At 51.1% G+C, this 20532-nt stretch overlaps 9 protein-coding genes across 9 annotated transcripts; 6 read left to right on the forward strand and 3 right to left on the reverse strand.

Annotated features, from left to right (window-relative positions):
* Window positions 1-289: 289 nt before the first annotated feature.
* COCMIDRAFT_86502 (glycoside hydrolase family 3 protein) lies at window positions 290-3408 on the forward strand (the record flags this gene model as incomplete). Its single annotated transcript, XM_007686579.1, has 4 exons — window positions 290-532; window positions 843-968; window positions 1016-3294; window positions 3360-3408. The coding sequence occupies 4 exons, from the start codon at window positions 290-292 to the stop codon at window positions 3406-3408; spliced, it is 2697 nt and encodes an 898-aa protein (XP_007684769.1).
* Window positions 3409-4471: 1063 nt separating this feature from the next.
* COCMIDRAFT_23532 (uncharacterized protein) lies at window positions 4472-9814 on the forward strand (the record flags this gene model as incomplete). The annotated part of the gene is made up of 5 exons (XM_007686519.1): window positions 4472-4637; window positions 4693-6203; window positions 6262-6729; window positions 7109-9184; window positions 9236-9814. The coding sequence occupies 5 exons, from the start codon at window positions 4472-4474 to the stop codon at window positions 9812-9814; spliced, it is 4800 nt and encodes a 1599-aa protein (XP_007684709.1).
* Window positions 9815-10170: 356 nt separating this feature from the next.
* On the reverse strand, window positions 10171-10871 carry COCMIDRAFT_86531 (uncharacterized protein; the record flags this gene model as incomplete). The annotated part of the gene is made up of 2 exons (XM_007686580.1): window positions 10171-10724; window positions 10790-10871. The coding sequence occupies 2 exons, from the start codon at window positions 10869-10871 to the stop codon at window positions 10171-10173; spliced, it is 636 nt and encodes a 211-aa protein (XP_007684770.1).
* Window positions 10872-11373: 502 nt separating this feature from the next.
* COCMIDRAFT_2422 (uncharacterized protein) lies at window positions 11374-12501 on the forward strand (the record flags this gene model as incomplete). Its single annotated transcript, XM_007686499.1, has 1 exon — window positions 11374-12501. The coding sequence occupies one exon, from the start codon at window positions 11374-11376 to the stop codon at window positions 12499-12501; it is 1128 nt and encodes a 375-aa protein (XP_007684689.1).
* Window positions 12502-12989: 488 nt separating this feature from the next.
* On the reverse strand, window positions 12990-14071 carry COCMIDRAFT_2423 (uncharacterized protein; the record flags this gene model as incomplete). Its single annotated transcript, XM_007686500.1, has 3 exons — window positions 12990-13869; window positions 13923-13975; window positions 14039-14071. The coding sequence occupies 3 exons, from the start codon at window positions 14069-14071 to the stop codon at window positions 12990-12992; spliced, it is 966 nt and encodes a 321-aa protein (XP_007684690.1).
* A 245-nt stretch (window positions 14072-14316) lies between these two features.
* Window positions 14317-15801, forward strand: COCMIDRAFT_86558 (uncharacterized protein; the record flags this gene model as incomplete). Its single annotated transcript, XM_007686581.1, has 1 exon — window positions 14317-15801. One exon carries the CDS (start codon window positions 14317-14319, stop codon window positions 15799-15801), a length of 1485 nt encoding a protein of 494 aa, XP_007684771.1.
* A 667-nt stretch (window positions 15802-16468) lies between these two features.
* Window positions 16469-16777, forward strand: COCMIDRAFT_86377 (uncharacterized protein; the record flags this gene model as incomplete). The annotated part of the gene is made up of 1 exon (XM_007686582.1): window positions 16469-16777. The coding sequence occupies one exon, from the start codon at window positions 16469-16471 to the stop codon at window positions 16775-16777; it is 309 nt and encodes a 102-aa protein (XP_007684772.1).
* A 471-nt stretch (window positions 16778-17248) lies between these two features.
* COCMIDRAFT_86517 (uncharacterized protein) lies at window positions 17249-17614 on the forward strand (the record flags this gene model as incomplete). The annotated part of the gene is made up of 1 exon (XM_007686583.1): window positions 17249-17614. The coding sequence occupies one exon, from the start codon at window positions 17249-17251 to the stop codon at window positions 17612-17614; it is 366 nt and encodes a 121-aa protein (XP_007684773.1).
* Window positions 17615-19208: 1594 nt separating this feature from the next.
* Window positions 19209-20381, reverse strand: COCMIDRAFT_33840 (uncharacterized protein; the record flags this gene model as incomplete). Its single annotated transcript, XM_007686537.1, has 3 exons — window positions 19209-19339; window positions 19464-20085; window positions 20133-20381. The coding sequence occupies 3 exons, from the start codon at window positions 20379-20381 to the stop codon at window positions 19209-19211; spliced, it is 1002 nt and encodes a 333-aa protein (XP_007684727.1).
* Window positions 20382-20532: the final 151 nt, after the last annotated feature.

Raw genomic sequence — 20532 nt, forward strand, 5'->3', positions numbered from 1 at the left:
ATTCCAGCGTCCTCTTTCTGGGCCCATGCGTTGGAGTAGCAGACGATCAACTAACAATGCTGCGGCGGGTACTAAAAGATGACCACGTCCCTCAGTTGACCATCTTCGAAGTCTACCGCATACCTCTAGCCTTATCTCCATATCCCATTCCTTCGCTTTCGTCGTCTTTTGATTTTATTTGATCGCTCGCTTCACTCGCACTGGTTGCACGTGGCGAGAAGCGCGGCAAACCGCCCCAGATATCCCGAAGTTATCGAATTATTTAATTCAGCCTTTGAGGAGATCTACAATGGCTACAATTAACCTGGGCAACGCTAGCCCTACAGACGATATCAAGCAAATCGACTTAAAGCACCCGGCCATCCAGATCCAACCTCTGACCCTCGACACTCCTCTCTTGACTCCTGCCGCAACGCCCGAGGACGTTTCCCCAGCCGACGACGAACCAATGGCGGGCAAAAAGCTATTTTCAATGGAGAGGCCTGATGACAAGGCGAAGAACCTTGCTGCCAAGCTGACCTTGGAGGAACAGGTACGTTGTGCTAGTGTTGTCTTGAAAAATCGCCGGAGAATCAGAAACGAGCACTTGGTGCATTTTTATTGGCTATTCTGAACTGTGCTGGTGTTTGTGTGAAGGTTTCATCTTTCCATACACACAAATCGGTTTGAGGCTCTTGGGCTCTTTGTGAGCCTGCAGCAAACGACTACGGCATTTTTTTATATGGAGCTCGGCAATGCAACCATAGTGCATCTTATGCCGGCTCAAGATGCCGTCTGATATTCTTCGACATATGAAAGAGGCGGAAAGAGACCTATAGCGAAGTCAGGCTGACCTTGTTTAGATTTCTTTGCTTGCAGGAGCCGACTTTTGGCGCACTGTGGCTATTCCTGAAAAGGGCATTCCGTCAATCAAGACTTCGGATGGACCCAATGGCGCTCGCGGAGAGTTCTTCACTAACGGCACACCTGTACGTACTCCGGCTTGGCGTTACCCGGTTCAAGCTGACGAAGCTAGGCTGCTCTATTTCCATGCGGCATATCCATGGCGTCCACGTGGAACTTGGACATGATTGAAGAGGTTGGCCGTCATCTTGGTGAAGAAGCAAAGGCTCGTGGTGCACAGGTGCTGCTTGCACCCACTGTGTGCATGCACCGATCTCCTCTCGGAGGCCGCAACTTTGAGTCGTATTCTGAGGATCCTTTCTTGACCGGAAAGCTTGCTGCCTCCTATGTTCGTGGCCTTCAGAGCAAGGGCGTCGCCGCTACTATCAAGCACTTTCTCGGAAACGAGCAGGAGACTGAGCGACAAGCGTACGATGCCATCATTGCAGAGCGGCCGCTGCGTGAAATCTACCTCAAGCCTTTTGAAATTGCTGTCCGAGACGCATCACCATGGGCACTCATGAGTTCCTACAACATGGTCAATGGTGTTCATGCGGATGAGTACATTCATTCTATCAAGGAAGTCCTCCGAGGCGAGTGGAAGTGGAACGGAGCCATCATATCTGACTGGACAGGCACATATGCAACTGCGCCCTCAATCAAAGCCGGCGTCGACATTGAAATGCCAGGCCCATCCAAATGGCGCAAATTCGAGCAAGTGAAGGAATGTCTTGACAATGGTGAGCTAACCCCCAAGGACATTGAGGAATCCGCTGCTAGGGTACTTTACCTTGTCGATCGGGTCAAAGGACTCAACAATATGACACCTGAAGAACCGGAGCGGTCCATCGATAACATCGAAACCCGGAACCTGATTCTCCAAGCTGGTATTGAAGGTTTGACGTTACTGAAGAACGAGAACAACGTCCTGCCGATTAAGGATGCGAAGAAGATTGCAATGATCGGACCAAATGCCAAGCGTGCGATTGCCAGTGGTGGAGGAAGCGCCGGCTTGAACCCTTACTATAACGTCACACCCTGGCAAGGCCTCCAGAACCGATTTGATGGTGTGCTCTCATTTGCGCAAGGTTGCGACAGCTCAAAGTGGCTGCCACTGGCCTCTCCATACTGCAAATCGAATGGCGAGACTGGTGTACGACTGGAGTACTATAAGGGGGATAGGTTCAAGGGCGAACCTATTGTTGTTCAGCACAAGGTTAGCACAGATCTCTGGCTATGGGATTCGGCGCCTATGGAGTTACTTCCGGACTTTTCGTTCAAGGTCAAGACTACACTCACACCGAAGTCGAGTGGAAACCACAGCTTCAGTTTCGCTTCAGTAGGACCAGGTCGTATGTTTATCAACGGCGAGTTGTTTATTGATAACTGGGATTGGACCGAGGAAGGCGAGGCTATGTTCTCAGCGTCTGAGGATGTCCTCAAGTCGATTTACCTAGAGGAAGGCAAGCCAGTCGAGATCCTTATCGAGAGCACTAGCGAAGTACGACCCGCCTCGAAAGTCTCCGTTATTGGCCGACGTCACGACTATGGCGGTTGCCGAATCGGCTATCAAGAAGAGGACAAGATCGATCGTCTGCAAGAAGCTGCAGATGTTGCACGCGATGCCGACGTCGCTGTTGTGGTAATTGGGCTGGATGCAGAGTGGGAGTCAGAAGGATACGATCGCCAAACAATGGACCTTCCAAAGAACGGCTCTCAAGACCGTCTGATCGAAGCTGTTCTCGCAGCTAACCCCCGAACAGTCATTGTCAACCAGTCTGGAACACCAGTCACTATGCCATGGGTGCACAAGGCCCCCGCAATCTTGCAGGCATGGTACCAAGGTCAAGAGGCCGGAAACGCGCTTGCAGATGTTCTGCTTGGAAACAGCAGTCCTAGCGGCAAGCTGCCAACGACTTTCCCAGTCCGAATCGAAGACAACCCAGCCTACCACAACTGGCCTGGTGAGAATCTAAAGACGATCTACGGAGAGGGCATCTACGTGGGCTACAGACACTACGAGAGATCCAAGATCGCACCGCTTTTCCCCTTCGGCCATGGCCTCACCTATACCAGCTTCGAATACGGAACACCAAGCGTCAGCAGCGATGTTCTGTCTGAAAGCGACGAAATCACCATCACTGTACCTGTTACTAACACGGGCTTGGTAGCCGCCCCTGAAATTGTCCAAGGGTACGTCAAGGATGTCAAGTCCACGCTCCCTCGCCCAGAAAAGGAACTGCAAGCTTTCGGCAAGGTGTTCCTGCAACCAGGTGAGACCAAGGACGTGGTCTTGAAATTGAACAAGTATTCAGTAGGCTACTTTGACACAAGTCTGGGCCAGACTGGTGCTTGGATTGCGGAAGAGGGAGTGTTTGACGTGTTGATTGGCGCAAGCAGCGCTGATATCAGGTACGTTTTTTTTTGCCTTAGCATACACTTTACTGGAACGAACAGAACACTGACGATTTATACAGGGCAAAGGTTAGCTTCGAGGTCAGGGAGAGCTTCCAATGGATCTTCTAGATGGAGATGACATTTTAATGAGTATCACGAGTTTTTTTATATTGAATATTCTCAGCAGCTGCGAAGGCGTTGTTGCTGCGCTGTGTCGGCTTCGTAAGAGCTGTGACGCTCCGTCTGTTGAAAATGTTGAGGTCAAGGGCATTATACACAGTGGTTTGTATTGTTCGCATTTCTTCGGAAAGAGGAGATATCATATTGCGAATGAGAGTATATTCGTATGGCTGGTCGCTAGGGGGAGGGCGATGGAAAGTCCCCCAGTATATTGGTAACCTCTAGTAAATATTGGTAGCATCTAAAGCAGACTAATCACATGTCGAAATCTTATTTCCATACAGCACAATGATTTGAGCGATAAAGGGTTATCTACATGTGTGTATTGTGAGAAACATAGTGAGGAGTGTATGTTGAAAATAATAATGTTGGGTGCAACCATGCATCATCAGTGGCTCCCAAGCCATAGTAACCGTGCAGTGTTGCGTTGCTCGGCTGAATGACGCGCTGGTTTTCTGCCACTGACCGCCTTCGGGCCGACCAGTTATCCCGCCGGTCCCTGACAGAGAAACCAGATGCCACCACCATTCCATCATCGCGACTACTCTCGTCCCTGCTTGATCGCGCCTTTTTGAGTCGTTTAATACTGTCGCATATCCCCGCGGCATCGTCCCATATTCTCCTGGCGGACTCGCCGAGCAGCTCCGGCGATAGCACCAGCTCGGGCTGCCCTGCTCCTCCTAATCAACAACGATCGCCCAAGATCTAGTCTCAGACCCTACAAACCCCGACACCCTCCTGCATAACATCGCGAGCCGTCCATGAGCTCCACCAGTTTCTAACCCGCTCAAGCCATCCCAACGCGTTCATCTCCTCGGCCACGCGAATCTGCTTAAAGCCGGCGAGCCTGGTAAAGCCGACATGAATCCAGCGCATCGAGACGGGTGGCCGCCGGCACAGGCAGGTGTGTCGGCGCAGACCCAGCAACAAACAGAGCAAGCGCAAGGGCAAGCGCCAGCTCCACGCCCTCTTGGACCTTATGGGTGCGTAATTTCTACTTGTCCCACCCACCATGGCAGTCACGAGCGAAGAAGCTGCCAAAATCGCCTTTTTACTATCATTCGACTGGAATCAAGCTGACTTTGAGATCGACAACAGGCCAAACAACGCGAATTCACAGGCCCCACCTCATGCGTCACCGGCGCAAGGTCCAGGGCCGGTACTTCCTCCACCATCCGGTAGGTAGCGCATGCAAAGAACGCGCCTCTCTTCAAACTACTAATTTCATCACAGGTGGTGGATACTACTCCTCAAGCGCCGCGACAGCCCACAATCAGAACCTTCCTACACTTCCAGGATTGAGTGCGCAACCTCAGCACTCGTCGCCCCACATGTCCGCTCAGCGACCACCTTCTTCTGACGCGGCAGCGCAAGGTCACCAAGGTCCCCAGGGGTCCCAATACTCGTTGCCAGGAATATCGCAAACACTACAACAGCAACAGCAATCGCAAGCGCAGCCCCAATCGCAACAGCAGCAGCATCTGCCGACTTCGGAGCAAGTGAATGCGGACAGGGAACGAGAAATGCGCGAGCGCGAAACAAGGGAGAGGGAAATGGAGGCGCATCCTATGCACCAGCAAGAAGAAATTGTGAAGCGCGAGGCAGAGCAGCGGGATCGGGAGCTCCATGAGCGCCAGCAGCGCGAGCACGCAGCGCTACAAAACCACTCCACGCCAATGCAGATCCATCAACCTGTTGCAGTTGCCCCTTCCGCGCGAACGATACACGGTCCGAATGGTTTGCTTGGGCAGTCTGGGCAGATGAATGGGCCAAATTCACTCGCCCCTCCAATGGGCGGCAACCAAAACGCACCTAACCCCATGTACGGCAACGCGCCTGCGCAGCACGAGCAGACGACGCCTCGTATGCAGCACGCGGTGCAAGCGCCGACTCAAGCTCAGATGCTGATGCCCTTTGCCGGTCCTCCAGGATCCATGGCCATGGGTCAGGGACAGCAGCCGATTCTCAATGACGCATTGAGCTATCTCGACCAAGTCAAGGTGCAGTTTGCCGATCACCCAGACGTCTACAATCGATTCCTCGATATTATGAAAGACTTTAAGAGCGGTGCGATTGACACTCCAGGCGTTATCGAGAGGGTATCAACTCTGTTTGCGGGCAATCCAGCCTTGATTCAAGGATTCAACACATTCCTCCCACCCGGCTACAAAATTGAGTGTGGCACCAATGGAGACCCAAATGCTATTCGAGTTACGACGCCAATGGGTACTATGGTTTCCACTATGCCCGCTCCAAGGCCACTTTCGCCGCCCCGAAGCGGTGCCGCTAATGGCAACAACGCTCCACAGCATGAAGGCACTTACTACGAAACTGCACAAGGACGGCCTTGGCCTCAGCAGCAAAGGCCCCAAGGACCTGACGGACAAGAAACAATGTTTTCTCCAAACAACCGCACTTTGGGACAGCCTCTGTATGGGTCGCAGCAAGGACAACAGGGTCACCCACAGCATTCACCAGAAGTTACCTCGCGACCCCATCCTGACCCTGCTGGCTCGGCCGCCGCACTAGCTCACCAGCAAGAGCAAAGGGGTGTCTCGCAGCTGCAAAATGCTGTTTCTGCTGCTACTGGTCGTTCACTCATGTCGCCTAGTGTTGATGCTTCTACCCCTCAAGGACAAGCAATGAATGGCTCTGCTCAACTTCCCCAAATGGGTGGGGCTGCAGCTGAAAAGCGAGGACCAGTAGAGTTCAATCATGCTATCAGCTACGTCAACAAGATCAAGGTAAATAAACACTCATTTCAAAGCGGATCCACGGGCACGGACGCTAACTATGTCACAGAATCGATTTGCGGCTCATCCTGATATCTACAAGAATTTCTTGGAGATACTCCAGACCTACCAACGAGAATCGAAACCTATCCAGGACGTGTACGCCCAAGTCACTCATCTGTTCGGTGGCGCGCCAGATCTTCTCGAAGACTTCAAACAGTTTCTGCCAGAATCTGCCGCTCACCATAGAGCACAACAACAGGCTGCCAAGAACGCTGCTGAAGATGCGGTTATGCTCAGCAATGTAAGAGGGGAATCAGGATACGGAGTCGCAGCGAACCAACAGACACCTGGTCGTGCGGATACCTCGCGATTGCCTCCCATGGGCAACTTCGCACCCACACCCACAGCGAACCGTGACAACAAGCGGAAGCGTGAGCGACAGGGACCAGTGGCTGCACCCATGCCTGCGCCCATGTCTCAAGAGCCTCCAACCTCGAATGTCCGCGGTGGCTACAGCCAGGTAAATATTAACAAGGTACGTAAATCCCTTTTCGCACTTTTATCGGTAAGACTGGGATCATGGCATTGGGTGGTTCCTTTTTTCCAAGATGCACGTGCACAGCCCCAACGTCCTCCAGTCAATTCCTTGTCGTTTCCTTTCTCAAACGTCGCGCCCACTTTGACTCCCACTCATGATTACGCGCGCTGCCACGTCAAGCGTTGTCGTTAAGCATGGTGGCGGCCGCGACAGGTTTCATTTGCCTAGCGGTCGTTCGGACGCGTTGACGTTGCAATGGCCTTCCCCATCTCTTTCCGATGTGCGGAACAGGCCACGCAGATCCAGTTCCAGGATTGCTGCAGTCCCTAAACGTTTTTCATTTTCTGACGAGAGTTTGCCTGCTAACCAACTTAAGCGTGCAAAGACCGGACATACTACAAAGCAGACAATTCCAGATGGTCCACCAGTCTCGCCTACCTTGACGCCTGCGCTCCCTGAGCCGATGCCGCCAACAACAACGACGTCTCCTAGCCAAGATGAGCTTGCGTTCTTTGACCGCGTCAAGAAGTTTATCGGAAACAAGAACATCATGAACGAGTTCTTGAAGCTCTGCAATCTCTACTCACAGGATTTGATTGACAAGCAACTCCTCCTGTACCGTGCGCAATCCTTCATTGGCGGCAACCAAGAGCTTTTTGCATGGTTCAAGAAGTTCATGGGTGAAGATGAAGAACAGCAAAATTCGCGACCCAAGACAGTCAATTCCCGTGTCTCATTATCCAACTGCCGAAGCTTAGGTCCTAGCTATCGTCTTCTTCCTAGGCGTGAAAGGGAGCGCGTATGCAGCGGGCGTGACGAGCTTTGCCGGTCTGTCTTGAATGACGAATGGGCCTCTCATCCAACGTGGGCTTCTGAAGATTCCGGATTCGTCGCCCATCGCAAGAACACATTCGAAGAGGGTCTTCACAGGATTGAAGAAGAGCGCCATGACTATGACTTCAACATTGAAGCTTGTAGCCGCACAATCCAGCAGCTCGAGCCTATCGCCAATCAGTTGCTCACAATGAAGCCCGAAGATAGGATTGGGTTTACTTTGCCTCCCGGACTGGGCGGACAGAGCGAGACAATCTACAAGCGTGTCATTATGAAGATCTATGGTCGCGACCGAGGCAAAGACGTTATCAAAGAGCTCTTCCAGATGCCTTGGAGCGTAGTCCCAGTGCTTCTCCACCGGTTAAAGACGAAGCTGGAAGACTGGAAGGCCGCTCAACGAGAATGGGAAAAGGTCTGGCGCGATCAGACTCAAAAGATCTTCTGGAAGTCACTTGACCACCAAAGCATCACAGTCAAGCAGGTTGACAAGCGACAATTCCAACCCAAGTCGCTTACAAACGAGATCCAAGTTCGCTACGAGGAACAAAAGCGTCTCCAGCAGATTCAAGAAATTTCACAGCCAGACTATCAGTTTGCCTTCTCTTTCAAGGATGAAGAAGTGCTGTTCGACGTGGCTCGTTTGATGCTCACTTTTGCCGACAACAACCCAGGCGCTGAATTTGCAAAGGTTGTGCCTTTTGTCAGGGAGTTTGTTCCCCTCTTCTTTGGCATCGATTCGGCCAAGTTTGAGCAACGGGTACACACTTCAGGGCGTGATACGCCCAATGATTCCGGCGAAGACACTCCCTCCCCAGATGAAGACGTCTCTCAGCGCTCGCTGAAGACAAAGAAGGGTGACCTTCGCCGCGATGTCCTTGATCCCCGCAGCAAGCCACGGAAAGACAAAGAGGACAGCGTCGCCTCAGCGAGCCGGGACAGCACACCAGACAACTCTATGGAAGAGGATGCTGCTGTCGATAGTTCCAACTCGATACCGCGTGCAGACCGACCAGCTAGTCATTGGGTGGAATACGCCGCTACTCCGACTGCCTTTGGTGACAAGGAATTTGAGCACGAAGAACCTTACCGCCGCGTTGAGTACAACATGTACGCCAATGCCTCAATCTACTGCTTCTTCCGGATGTTTGTCATGCTTTACGAGAGGCTTTTGAAGCTCAAGGAGAGCGAGGATGAAGTGCAAAGGCTCATCATGCGTGCCAAGGAGCCCAAGCCAGCACAGAAACTTAAGATGCTGGACAAGCAACCCGAAGACTTTTTCAAGGACACTTCGCCTACGGCAAACTACTACCAGCAACTTCTCGACATGTTCCAGGACCAGATTACCGGAGACGTGGAGATGAACTTTATCGAGGAGACATTACGTCGATACTACTTGCAGATTGGCTGGCAGCTGTACTCATTTGATAGGCTGCTCAGCTCGTTGGTTCGATTTGCTGTTGCAATTGTAAGCCAGGATAGTAAGGACAAGAGCCTTGATATCTACAACCTCTTTAGGAAGGACCGTGTCAACGATACCACCACGCACAAGAGCGAGATTGCCTACCGAAAGGCTGTTGAGAAGTTCGCCAAAGATGCTGATACCTACCGCATTACTTATGTAAGTAATGGCTGTTCCGTTGTCGACAACAATACACTAATCTTGGAACAGGACCCCGCCAAGATGGAAGCTTATGTCCGACTGTTCAAGAAGGATGACCCTACCTTTGAATTCAACACGCTGGACCGGATCAAGCGCTGGCGGGCATACGTCGCCTCGTACATGGCTGTCGAGCCTACCGAGGAGGTCGATCTCTCGCGCGTCAACTATCCTTACCTTAAGAAGCGTTTGGCAAAGGCCGAACTTCTCTCCGAAGAAGACCGGTTTGATCAGGTCCAGCATGACGACAAGATTACTGTTTCCATCAGTCCTTCTGCCTACATCATGACATTTATCAACAGCGAGCCATTTGGTACGGGTGGTGTTCAGTATTTCCTCCAACCAGATGCCGTGCGCGCAGGTGTCAGCGAGGCGGTTCCAAAGCCCAGCGAGGAGTACAGGAGACTCAACGACGATCGGAGAGAGAGGGTCCAGGAGATTCTTGTGAGGAACAATAGTTGGATGAAGGATCTGAGTCGCGATGAGGTGGATGCCAAGAAGACGGCGTTCAAGAAGGACATGGAAGAGCCTAGGAAGGTGGCTGAAGGCGAGGATGTGGACATGGAGGGCGCAGACGGGTTCGCGTACTAACTTCCACGGGTTGGTGTCTCGTTGGAGATTTGGTGGAACTGTTGTGTCCTCGGCGTTGCGGGCTTGGATGGTCTGACTGTGACGCGATTGATTTTGCTTAATGATCTTCGCATCGCACACATGGGGGAAAGCGGACTGGCGTACAACACATGGCCTACGTGCACAGCATAGCACTTCCCTTTTGCGTTCTTTTGGAGCTGGTGTTTGATTGGTGTTCAGGATGATAACCCAGCTCATCTACCTATATCCATTTTTGTATGTGTATACGTGAGAGTCTTCTTTTTTCTTAGCTTCCAACTTTTATATTATATCCTGCTTTCGAACCTTCTGTTCTTCTTGCCTTCCTCATTGACTAGTCATTTACTAACATTCTTCGCCAACCACTCCTCCCACTGCTCCACCGTCCAACTACTACTAATCTCATTCCGCACAACTCCATCAAACACGACCGTTGGCGTCACATGCACCCCCGTCAGTCGATTCGCCTTAACCTGCACCTTGACATCATCCGTCACCCCATTCCCCGAATTCAAACTCCCATCCTCACCAGGCTTATCGCTAATCTCCAGCAACCCATACACTTTGCCCTCATCTACCCCCACACTCGCTGCTATCTTGGCCAACCGCTTATACGTCTGATTCCTCGTCTCATTCACGAGACTCACGTCGAAGAAGTCCTTTTGCTGCTCAAACAGCTTCTCTGAGAAGTCGTAGAATTTGCTGGCGTCGACGCGTTGGACGGCGTATGCGGCTTCGTGGACGAGGGTCGAGGAGGGGTGCCAGGGTTGGATTTGCTGCCGGAAGATGGTGACGAGGCTTGTGGCGTAGGTGGAAAGGAGCGTATTGCGCAGGGGAGGGGTGAAGAGGGTTTTGTACATCTTGGCGGAGAAGGGGCAGACGTAGTCGAGGTCTGTTGAGTTTGATTGTTAGGACTATGGGAAGGAGGAGGGGGAGAGAGGGAAGGGGAAGACAAACAGAGCTCGAGGGTGTGGACGGCTTTGGGCTGGATGGAGGAAGAGGCGAGCTTTTGGCCTGCGAATTTGGGTGCGAGAGCCATTGTTGCGGGTGCGATTTGCTATGTCTGTTTTTTCGGGCTGGATGGGAGAAGGGAGGTTTGTAGGACAATGGAGAAGTCGAGGTGGTGATATATATGGTGGAAAAAGCACGCAATTGTAGGGTAGGTTCAGATGCTAGGAGCGGCGGGTATGACGACAGTCGGACCGGCTGACATCGACATGTGAAGATATGATGCGATTGTGGGAGTACCGAGCTAACACGATTGTTTTTACAAATGCTCAAGAGGCCTTTAGTAATGATTAATCATTCTGGAAACTAATGAATCTAACTTTGAGGAATTGTATCCATCTGGGACTGCCCGCGCTCTAAAGCATAGCGTGCCCCTCCCCCGCCATGTCCAACCAAGATGGTCGCGGCAACTCCACACATTCCCGAAACTCAAAGCTTCCATGCAGCACGCCGTCATAGCTCAACTTTCTTGGAACAACCACTGTCTCTGTTTGACCTTTCAGTCCAAATACCACCTTCGTGTTTGATTGATAATGCCCGATCTCAATTCTACCGACGATGATCTCCTCGCTCGCCTTAATGCACTCAAGAAGTCCTCCGTCAGCTTAGACACCAACTACAACGCGTCGATAGCGCCCGCAGAATCTCCTAAACCTACCGATGATCTTGCGGTACGATTTGCGCGTCTAGGCTCCGCGTCGCCGGCGGGCTCTCCACAGCCATCACGAACAGCGTCCACAAGTAATATTCGCGCGCCTACTGTGGCACCGGGTGCATCGAATTATCTAGAGGGGATATCTCAGGGTATAGGTGGCTCGAATATTGAGTTTAATGATGAAGACGAGAAGAGCCTGGAAGAGCTGTTGGGTGAATTGAATGGCACCATCGGAGACAGAAAGGAATGGGATGTGTCCAAGGAGGAGCAGCAAGATGTAGGGAAGCTACTGAAAGATATGCGCAAGATATTACCAGAAGTGGTGAATAGTCGTACGCAAGAGCAAGGCAATCAGGGTAAAACAGAGGGGCTGAAGGATTGGGAGAGCATAGAAGTCAACGTCGGTAGTGGAGAAGTCGGTGCAAAGCAAGACAGTGACGAAGAAGTGGACGAAGAAGGCAAAAAGAAAACTGAAGACGACGAGGCTGACGACATCATCGCAAGAGTCATGGCTGAGCTTGAGATTAGCAAAAAATACGACCCTCCCTCCCCAGCATCAGAAGACGACAAGTCAGAGTCGGAAGACCAGAAACTTCGCAACGAAACCACAGATACCGACCTGAGTCTCCCTTCTGCACCCCAAGACCTACCCAAACCCGACAACACACAAGCCATAGAGGACGACTTCACCGCCCGCCTAGCCGCCCTCGCCGCACCCTCCCCCTCATCCCAAACAGACGCTCTTGGCCTCCCCTCCGCACCATCCTTCGCTCCCACCAAGAAACCTCCCGCCTCAACTAACCTGCAAAAGAAGATTGACGAGGAAATCGACACGTGGTGCATCATATGCCAAGATGACGCGACACTCAAGTGTCTAGGCTGCGATAACGATCTATACTGCCAGAATTGCTGGATGGAAGGGCATAAGGGGGAGAGTGCAGGGTTTGAGGAGCGACGGCACAAGGCTGTGTTGTATTCGAGGAAGAAGAAGGAAGCTGCTGTGTAAAGAAGGGGATTGTGGAAGGGGTTTGACTTCTGGGTTGCTATATATCTTTGATCCTGGAAGAAAGGATTAAATCTGGTCTCCGTTGGTTTCTGTGGATACTTTGTCATCGCTGGTATCTACCATAGCAGATGATCTCTCTCATTGAACACAGATCCCGAACCGTAAGGGAAGTCGAAGCAGACAGTCAGACTGCTCCAGCACAGCACACAAGACTGCGCACTCCTGCTGTAGTCTCGGCCCTAGTATGCAGAGGCAAAGATCTGCTTAGAGGATGCGGTTGCTGTGTGATCAATTCCTTGGCGCCCGACAAGAGGCTACGACTGAGGGAAGTTATAAATCTTTGAACTCGCCTCACGAGATCAGCGACTGATGGAAAGATATGAAGCGCTATCAGAAGAACACGGCAATGACTAAATCTTGCAACGTTTGCGAATTTGGTATCTTGGAAAGCAGAGACGAGCCATACTACAAAATATTATATATACACTTTAATCCTTGTGTTCCTTGTCGAAAGCCAACATAGCGCCCATTACTCTTTCGTACGTCCACATAGTGACGGCGCTGGCTGGCGCCGCTTTGAGCAGACTGACAGTCAGGCCGCGATACATACCCCGCCTTCCTTCGTGTTTCCAGATATGGGCCAAGGTGCTAACCACACCGGTATAGGTAGGTATGTTCCGGTGGACGTAGCGCTCTCGGGTCGGGCCTTGGACTTGCAGTCGCTTGCGCGTCGTATCGAGCGGGTAGACAGCGGTCTTGGAAAGGATACTTGCCATGACACCTGCTACAGCATCTGAACTCCCAAGCGGCAGGTGGATTGGAGAGGCGGCGGTAATTGGCTTCAAACTCTCGTAGCTGGCAAAGAAGAGGCCCATGTACGGGACAATCTGGCTGACACCGGCCCCAAGACCGCGGAAGAAGCCAGTGGGTCCTTCATGCTGCGCAATGTGCCTTAGGGAAGCGACGAGGGACGTGTATACGCGCTCGGTTCCCTGAGCAGCAAAACGCGTGCGGAGTAGATCGAGCGGATATGTGAGCGTCGTCGCGGCAGCACCAGCCGAAGCGCCACTGATGAAGTTGTTCACCGAACCGGGCAGGGTGTAGGGTGGAGGAAGCGCCTCGAGTATGTGCGAGACGTATGTATAGGCCGAGAACTGGACGCTGCCGTAGGTCAAGTACATGAGCTCGGCAGGTATGTTGCCCTTCCACAGGCCAGTGAGGCCCTCTTCGCGCAGAATCTGCTTGAGGGTGCCCAGCGTTCCCTTGTACACAGGGCCCTGGACATGGCGGACGCTGAAGGGGTCGGACAGGGAGTGGATTTGAAGCTGCAGGCGGATCTTGATGACGTCGAGGGGCGCGATCACAAAGCTGCTCACATGTCAGCCATGTTGATGATGATGAGGCCAAAGGATGAAGAATACCGTGAGACTAAACCTGCAACTGCACCTGCAATCACCACTTGCCGCTGGGAGCCCTGCGAGATATATTAGCCCCGCGTCCTTTGCGTCTCCAAACGGTCGAGGCCGTTGAATGGTACCTCATGCTTCAACTGCGCTACACCCTCAGACATGCGCCCAGTGCGTCAGTCGACACACGTGCTGGGGATTGGGGCGCGATTGTATGTCCTCAACAGATCCTCGGTATGCAGGAGGAATGGATGCTGAGGCTGCCGGGCAGAGGGTGTGTGATGACCTCGGTCAATGGCGCGTTTGATTCCCACATTCCCTCCAAGCTCGCGCGACAGAAAAGAAGCAGACCCCGCCTCGTTTTGTTGCTATTGGTACTCACCAGCTGCGACCGACCGATCGACCGACCATGACTTCCAACATCATCTCCAAGCTTCCTTCACGTCATCTGAGACTACAAGTAACAAACGCCTGCAAGACACGCGCTGCAGTCCAAGGACGGAGCCTCCGCTTCCATTCGTGCTGGCGATCACCGAATCCCGCCGAGCATGCTAATCGGAGCCCCGCTACCCATGGCCCCTTCAGGCCAACCAGACCACGGCAACAGCAACCACAGCTACGCCAGGTGGAATGGGCTGAAGAGCAGGGGAACCCAGTCCAAGATCTATCAGCAGGTGCTCCAGCAGAAAGCATCTCGGTGAATATCGACGGACAGGCCAGGGTTTTTGACGCTGCATTCCTGCGCGATAGTTGTACTTGTGTGCGCTGCGTGGACCAGTATAGCAACAATAGGCTTTTCCAGACCTCAGACATTCCAGTAGATATAAAAGGTAGCGCCAGGTCCGTTGTCGACGATAAAAAAGGAGACTCAATTGAAGTGCAATGGGACAGCGACGTCAAGGGGTTTGGCCCGGAGCATCGCACCCGGCACTCCATTAATTGGCTCCGCCAGGCATTCAACACAGAGGCCCAGACAAGCAGCGGCGTACGATACGATGACCGAGTATTCTGGGATGGCAAGGAGATAACAAAGGCTAACAAATGGCTTGACTACGATGCTTACATGTCTCGAGATGAGACTCTCTTCGAAGCACTCACCCACCTCCATAGATACGGTCTCCTTTTCATCAGCAACGTGCCTGATTCAGAAGAATCCGTCGTCTCTCTTGCTTCCCGCGTGGGAACTCTCAAGGACACTTTCTACGGCCGCACATGGGATGTTCGCTCCAAGCCCAAAGCCGAAAACATTGCCTACACTCCCGACTACCTCGGTCTCCACATGGATCTCTTGTACACGGCCAACCCGCCGCACCTTCAACTCCTCCACTCACTGCGCGCCCGCACTCCAGGCGGTGAATCCTTCTTCTCTGACGCCTTTGCCGCTGCCCATCAACTCCGCGAGCAATCAGTGGACCACTTCAACACACTGTGCAACTTTCCCGTTACATACCACTGCCACCAGCTGCCAAACCACTACCACTTCACCCGCCCAGTAATCGAGACGTTCCCCTGCCCTAAAGGCACAGAAATCACCAGCAGCACTATCCGCCGCATAAACTGGTCTCCACCTTTTCAAGCCCCCGTCCAAATGCCTCATGGTAGTAGCGCTACGCCTTCTCTCCGCTCATACGTTGCTGCCGCCCATGCCTACGAGAAGTTGCTCTCTTCTCCAGATAACTTGTACGAGTACCGATTGAATGAGGGCGAGTGCGTCATTTTCGATAATAGGAGGGTGCTGCATGCGCGAAGGGCGTTTGATGCGTCAAAGGGGGAGCGCTGGCTTAAAGGCGCGTATGTAGATAATGATGTTTTCTTCTCCAAGTTGAGAGTGTTGCAGGAGGTGTTTGAGGGGAGGTGGTTTGCTGATGGGGTGGTTAGGGAGGCTGTGGTGTAGAGTGGGGAGGGGAAGTGTTGTGAGGATGTTTGGTAGATTGATTGGCAAGGAGATGTGTAGATTAGATGGATAGTACTAGATAGTGACAGTGGAAGAGAAAAAATTGGATACGGAATTGTTTATCTGGAGTCAGATGGAGTGAGGTAGAGAATTGTAGATGATTGCGTCTGAACAAGAACACAGTGTGTACGCCTAGTTTGGTATCACCTATCAATATATTTCGCAGAGCGGTTCGTCATGAAGCGTTAATTGAACGAGAAGGTAATAAACATATCCGGCTTCTTCCAAGACCAACATTGCCCTTGTTGGGATATGACTTTCCAATGAAATGTACAGAAAGTGGGCGACCCTTACCATACGTCAAGTAGGCATACCATGGTCGAATAAAATGTCTCAGATGACAGAGTGCGTTATAGAGGCCTGAGAAAAACTCGGCATCCTGTCATTTTCAGGTGTGTTTACTGGATTATCGACCCATGAGGATGGTGCTGAAAGCGTAGTCGTGCGCTGAGCATAGCTGCTGGAATCACCGCCTCCTTCAAAGGATCAGGTAGACTAATGTTTACCATTCATCTGCAATCTTACTGGAAGCTGAGAGTTGGCGGTCAGTATGTGTCAATATCACGAGCGCATGTAGTATTTTGCGTAAGACACACCGCACTACAACATGCGCACAAGAATGGTGTGCATAACGGGCGGTACCCCAGATTCTAAAATTATTGCCACACCATTGCGAACTCAGCCTCTAGGGCGCCCTAGTATTTTAACCTTTGCTGACGGTGGAGCGCGACCAGGGCTGTGCCGTGCCAGCACAAGCCAAGACCGTCAGCAAACCGTCAGCTCTCCCTCCCATCACCGCCATCTGATCACGCCCTGCGGCGAACCTAACCGCATTCTCTTGCTGGAAAAATCCCGGTCCATATGTCAGGCACAGCAATTTTGTGACCGACGCAAGCCACGAGCAGATTGTTTGTAAGCTCCAATGTAACGCCCCACAAGCTGTAGCAAGACTGAGCCACAGACTTGACCGAGAGTAGAAAATACTTTGCTGGAGGAACATCTCATGATGGCTGGCACTAGGCTGAATGCAACATCGTGAGTATTTTGGCGATGACTTCTGAGATGATGCTGAGCAAGGGCGGTGGCTGCGGCACTACTACTCACCGAGCATGTCTGCGAATAGTTTCAGCCAGGCAGTGTTACAACCACGGCTCGGTGATGAGATGCACTCGATGAAAGGATCAATTGACCATGGTATAAATCATGCCGTCTTCTCGACCTAGAAGTCCATCATCACAACAACAACAATCACAACAACAGCAACACCATCTTCCAACCAAAACTTCTACAATCTCCTTCTACCATACTCGCCAACTTTCAAACCACCAAACCAACACCCCAAACCATCAAAATGCAGTTCACCACCACCATCGCCGCTACTGCCATCATGGCCATGACTGCCTCCGCAGCTTCCATCCCCCAGCCCATCCCCCAAGTCACCCTCCGCATCTTCGACGACCTAACCGGCGCCAACGCCGACACCACCATCCCCGCCGATGGAACCCCTGTCACCATCCCCTCCCGCTTCGCCGGTAGCGCCCTCGACACTGGCAATGGCGACATCCTTGGCACTTCGGCTCAGCTCGTCAAGTTCGAGGACACCACCAAGTGCAAGCTTGCCAACCTCAACATCCCCAGCTGGATCATTGAGCTCGATGGCCGCTCAAAGAACTTTGTCCAACTGGATGACGATATCACTAAGCCTGTTCGCACTTGGCTCAACGGATTCCAGTTCTCTTGCACCAGGTCTTAGATTGTGGGCGGAATCTAGGGCTTAAGGCACACCAAGAGAGAGTAGACAAGTACATGGAGGTTAGGGGTATGGAAGGTGATGGATGAGCTTCTTTACGACTGTTTTGAATTGTTTTTCTGGTTTTCTTCAATTCTCTGGTGGCACTATTAGGATGTAATTTGGGGATGCGGCTTGGAGAGTTTGCTTTTACAATAGATTCGACGCTCCTTTACACATAGACATTAGAATATAGAATACACGCGTTTCACTCGCGTTTTGAATCCTCCCTGCTATCAATCTTACAGTGTACTAAAAAAACAAAGACTTATACATAGGACAAAAATAGGCAGCTCCGATCACATGATACAAATTGGAAATACGATGACATACAAAAACATACGTCAGCGGCGATTCGCTAGCCACTCATCTAACTACTTCTAGTTCCCGCCGGTAAGCGGATGGTCCCGTTCTTAGCTAGTTTACACTACTAGGTAAAGACAACTACACCGTACCTAAAGCATACTAGCCGATCGCGCTGCTCAACACAGCTAGCAAAGCTATAGATGCTGTTTTTGCTCGACGAATTAGCCACCTGTAGCGAGTATTTTACTGCTCAATATCTCAGGCGCCTTCGATAACGTCTCGCACCCACGACTGCTCCACAACTCACGGAAGCGAAGAGTAGATAAAAAGACAGTCAAGTTGATTACAAGCTTTCTTAGCAATAGATACACTAGAATTTCAGTAGATGGCTTCACATTACAAGAGTATACAATCAATACCGATATACCCCAGGGCTCGCCATGTTGCGTATAGATAGCCTGCCTCTTCGAGATACCAATCCGGATGCCAGTATCGTCTCTATTGTATAGATTCTCCTCCTGTATACCGAGTAAGCATTGCACCGGAATTTCCAAGTTATGTATGGACAGACGTTCAATTGTACGTGCAACGCACCTTTCCCTGGATATAATCTATAGTTCTAAAGAGATGTAAGTGCCACAGGTAACCAGGCGCGTGCTCAAGTAGTGCTTCGGCAACGGATTGAAAGCTCCAGACCAAGTTTCCGAGCGAATAACAATACTCCAGTACTGAGGGGAGTATCATCGTATACGCGCTTTGCACGGATTTACTCTTGGGGTCTTGGGCGTGCCAAGATGCATACGTAGTATAAAGGGATATAAGACAGCGGTCTGAGTAATGTTCAAGAGCCGGAACTCGGGTCAAAGGACATCCGCGCTCCACCCTGGTATTATACTACTATCTAAATGATATTTAGACTAGATTACTCTACATACGTGCTCAATGGTTGAAAACGGCCGCATTATAGGGCCGCTTATATTGCAAGGAGAACTTCCGTTATAGGCTTAGAGACAAGCTAGTTGTTGTGACACAGAATGCCGGTAGATCTTAATGGGAGTTCGTGTCAGCTATCTGTAAATCAATGAATCTTTCGTTGCAAGGCCAAAAGCCTGTGCGTCATATCCAAACAGGTGAGATCGACAATGGAATTCTTGGCATCTGTGTGCTCTTGGGCGGATAAGAAAAATGCCCGAAAACAAAGTTGGAGCTCTCTGCTTAGTCTGACTACAAGTATCCATTTGAAATATGTTATTTACAGTATAGCCAATGCATTTGGAGGACCGGCAATCATGTTTGGAACATTGAAAGGAATTGAGGTCAGGAAGAAGGAATATTTCCCAGATTTGTGGCAATGTGCCGACAGCTTGTCGAGTTCCCAGTACTCTCCAATGGGCATTCAGAACATGGTTAAGAACCAGTGATGCAGTGCTTATTGACAGATACCGCTAGTGAAAGGAGAAATATTTGTTGGGGTTATACTTACGCAAGCCTGGAAATTCTGAGGTACCAGAAGAAAGATTTGCATTAAACGCCTCGACAGCTGGGCTATCACCAGCAACTGCAGCAAACTGATGATTCCAGATCCAACGAGCCATATCGCAACTGGGCTCTAGTCCTATACTTCCCGCGCTCCTCGTGGCATTACGTTGCTCCGTTTCGTTCAGTTTGGGGAGCGCGCCGACGTATCCGGTCCTTACGACAAGTATATCTCCAGCACGAAGTTCTGTACCTTGGAAGTCTGCAACTTCTTCAAGTATCTGTGCTGTGATACTGTGGTATGTGAATGGGGATACTTGAATACCTTCGGACTCCACATATTTGGCGTAGTCAAGCAAAACTCCACGGCCGACAACCCCCCCTCTCAATTGCCATTGGTCGAGAGTTGGAGGTTTGGTAGAATTCGTTGTGGTACCCTCAAGCTGCTCCCGTGTACATGAGGCGCTATTGTATGCGATACCAGTTCCCTGGTGTGGATAATGACAAAAGCTGTCCCAGTGACTGCTAATCTGAGTATTGAAGCTGATTTCCTTATCCCAGCCAAATGAACCAAGGCCATCATCTTTCAAACTTACGAACGTATTGTTCAGATGTTTTCGGTTTGTATTCGAGCTCTTGAATCCGTCTAAATTCTAGCGAAACAAGTGTTAAATTGTGTCTGCAAACGCGTAGAGCCTACTGACCTTAAAGAGATGGAGACTCCTTCGGTGATCTCCTGTTTTGCACTGAGTATAACATCTTCAGTAAGTAAATTCAAAGTGCCATATATGTCTTTCGCCTTGGAATCGTCAGAAACCCCGCATGCACACCCTTGCGGCAAACCTGCACAGGACGGCAATATATCGAACTCTGGCACAGATGGCAATGTAGAGTTCAAAAAGCTGTTGGCAAGAAATAAAGGACACAGTGTGTTGTTAACAGGTGCCATTGTGCAAATAGTAAAATGACGCTAATTGTTTTTTGTTGGGCTATAAAAGCACATGAATTTAAGCTACGCGGGGGAACAGTCTCGCCCCTGCCGATCACGGGAAGTTTTGTTTCCGTTCCGGTGCCAATATCACCTAGATAGCATGCAGGTA

This window comes from Bipolaris oryzae (genome assembly GCF_000523455.1).
Source record: "Bipolaris oryzae ATCC 44560 unplaced genomic scaffold scaffold_20, whole genome shotgun sequence".
Classification (NCBI taxonomy): Eukaryota; Fungi; Ascomycota; class Dothideomycetes; order Pleosporales; family Pleosporaceae; genus Bipolaris; species Bipolaris oryzae.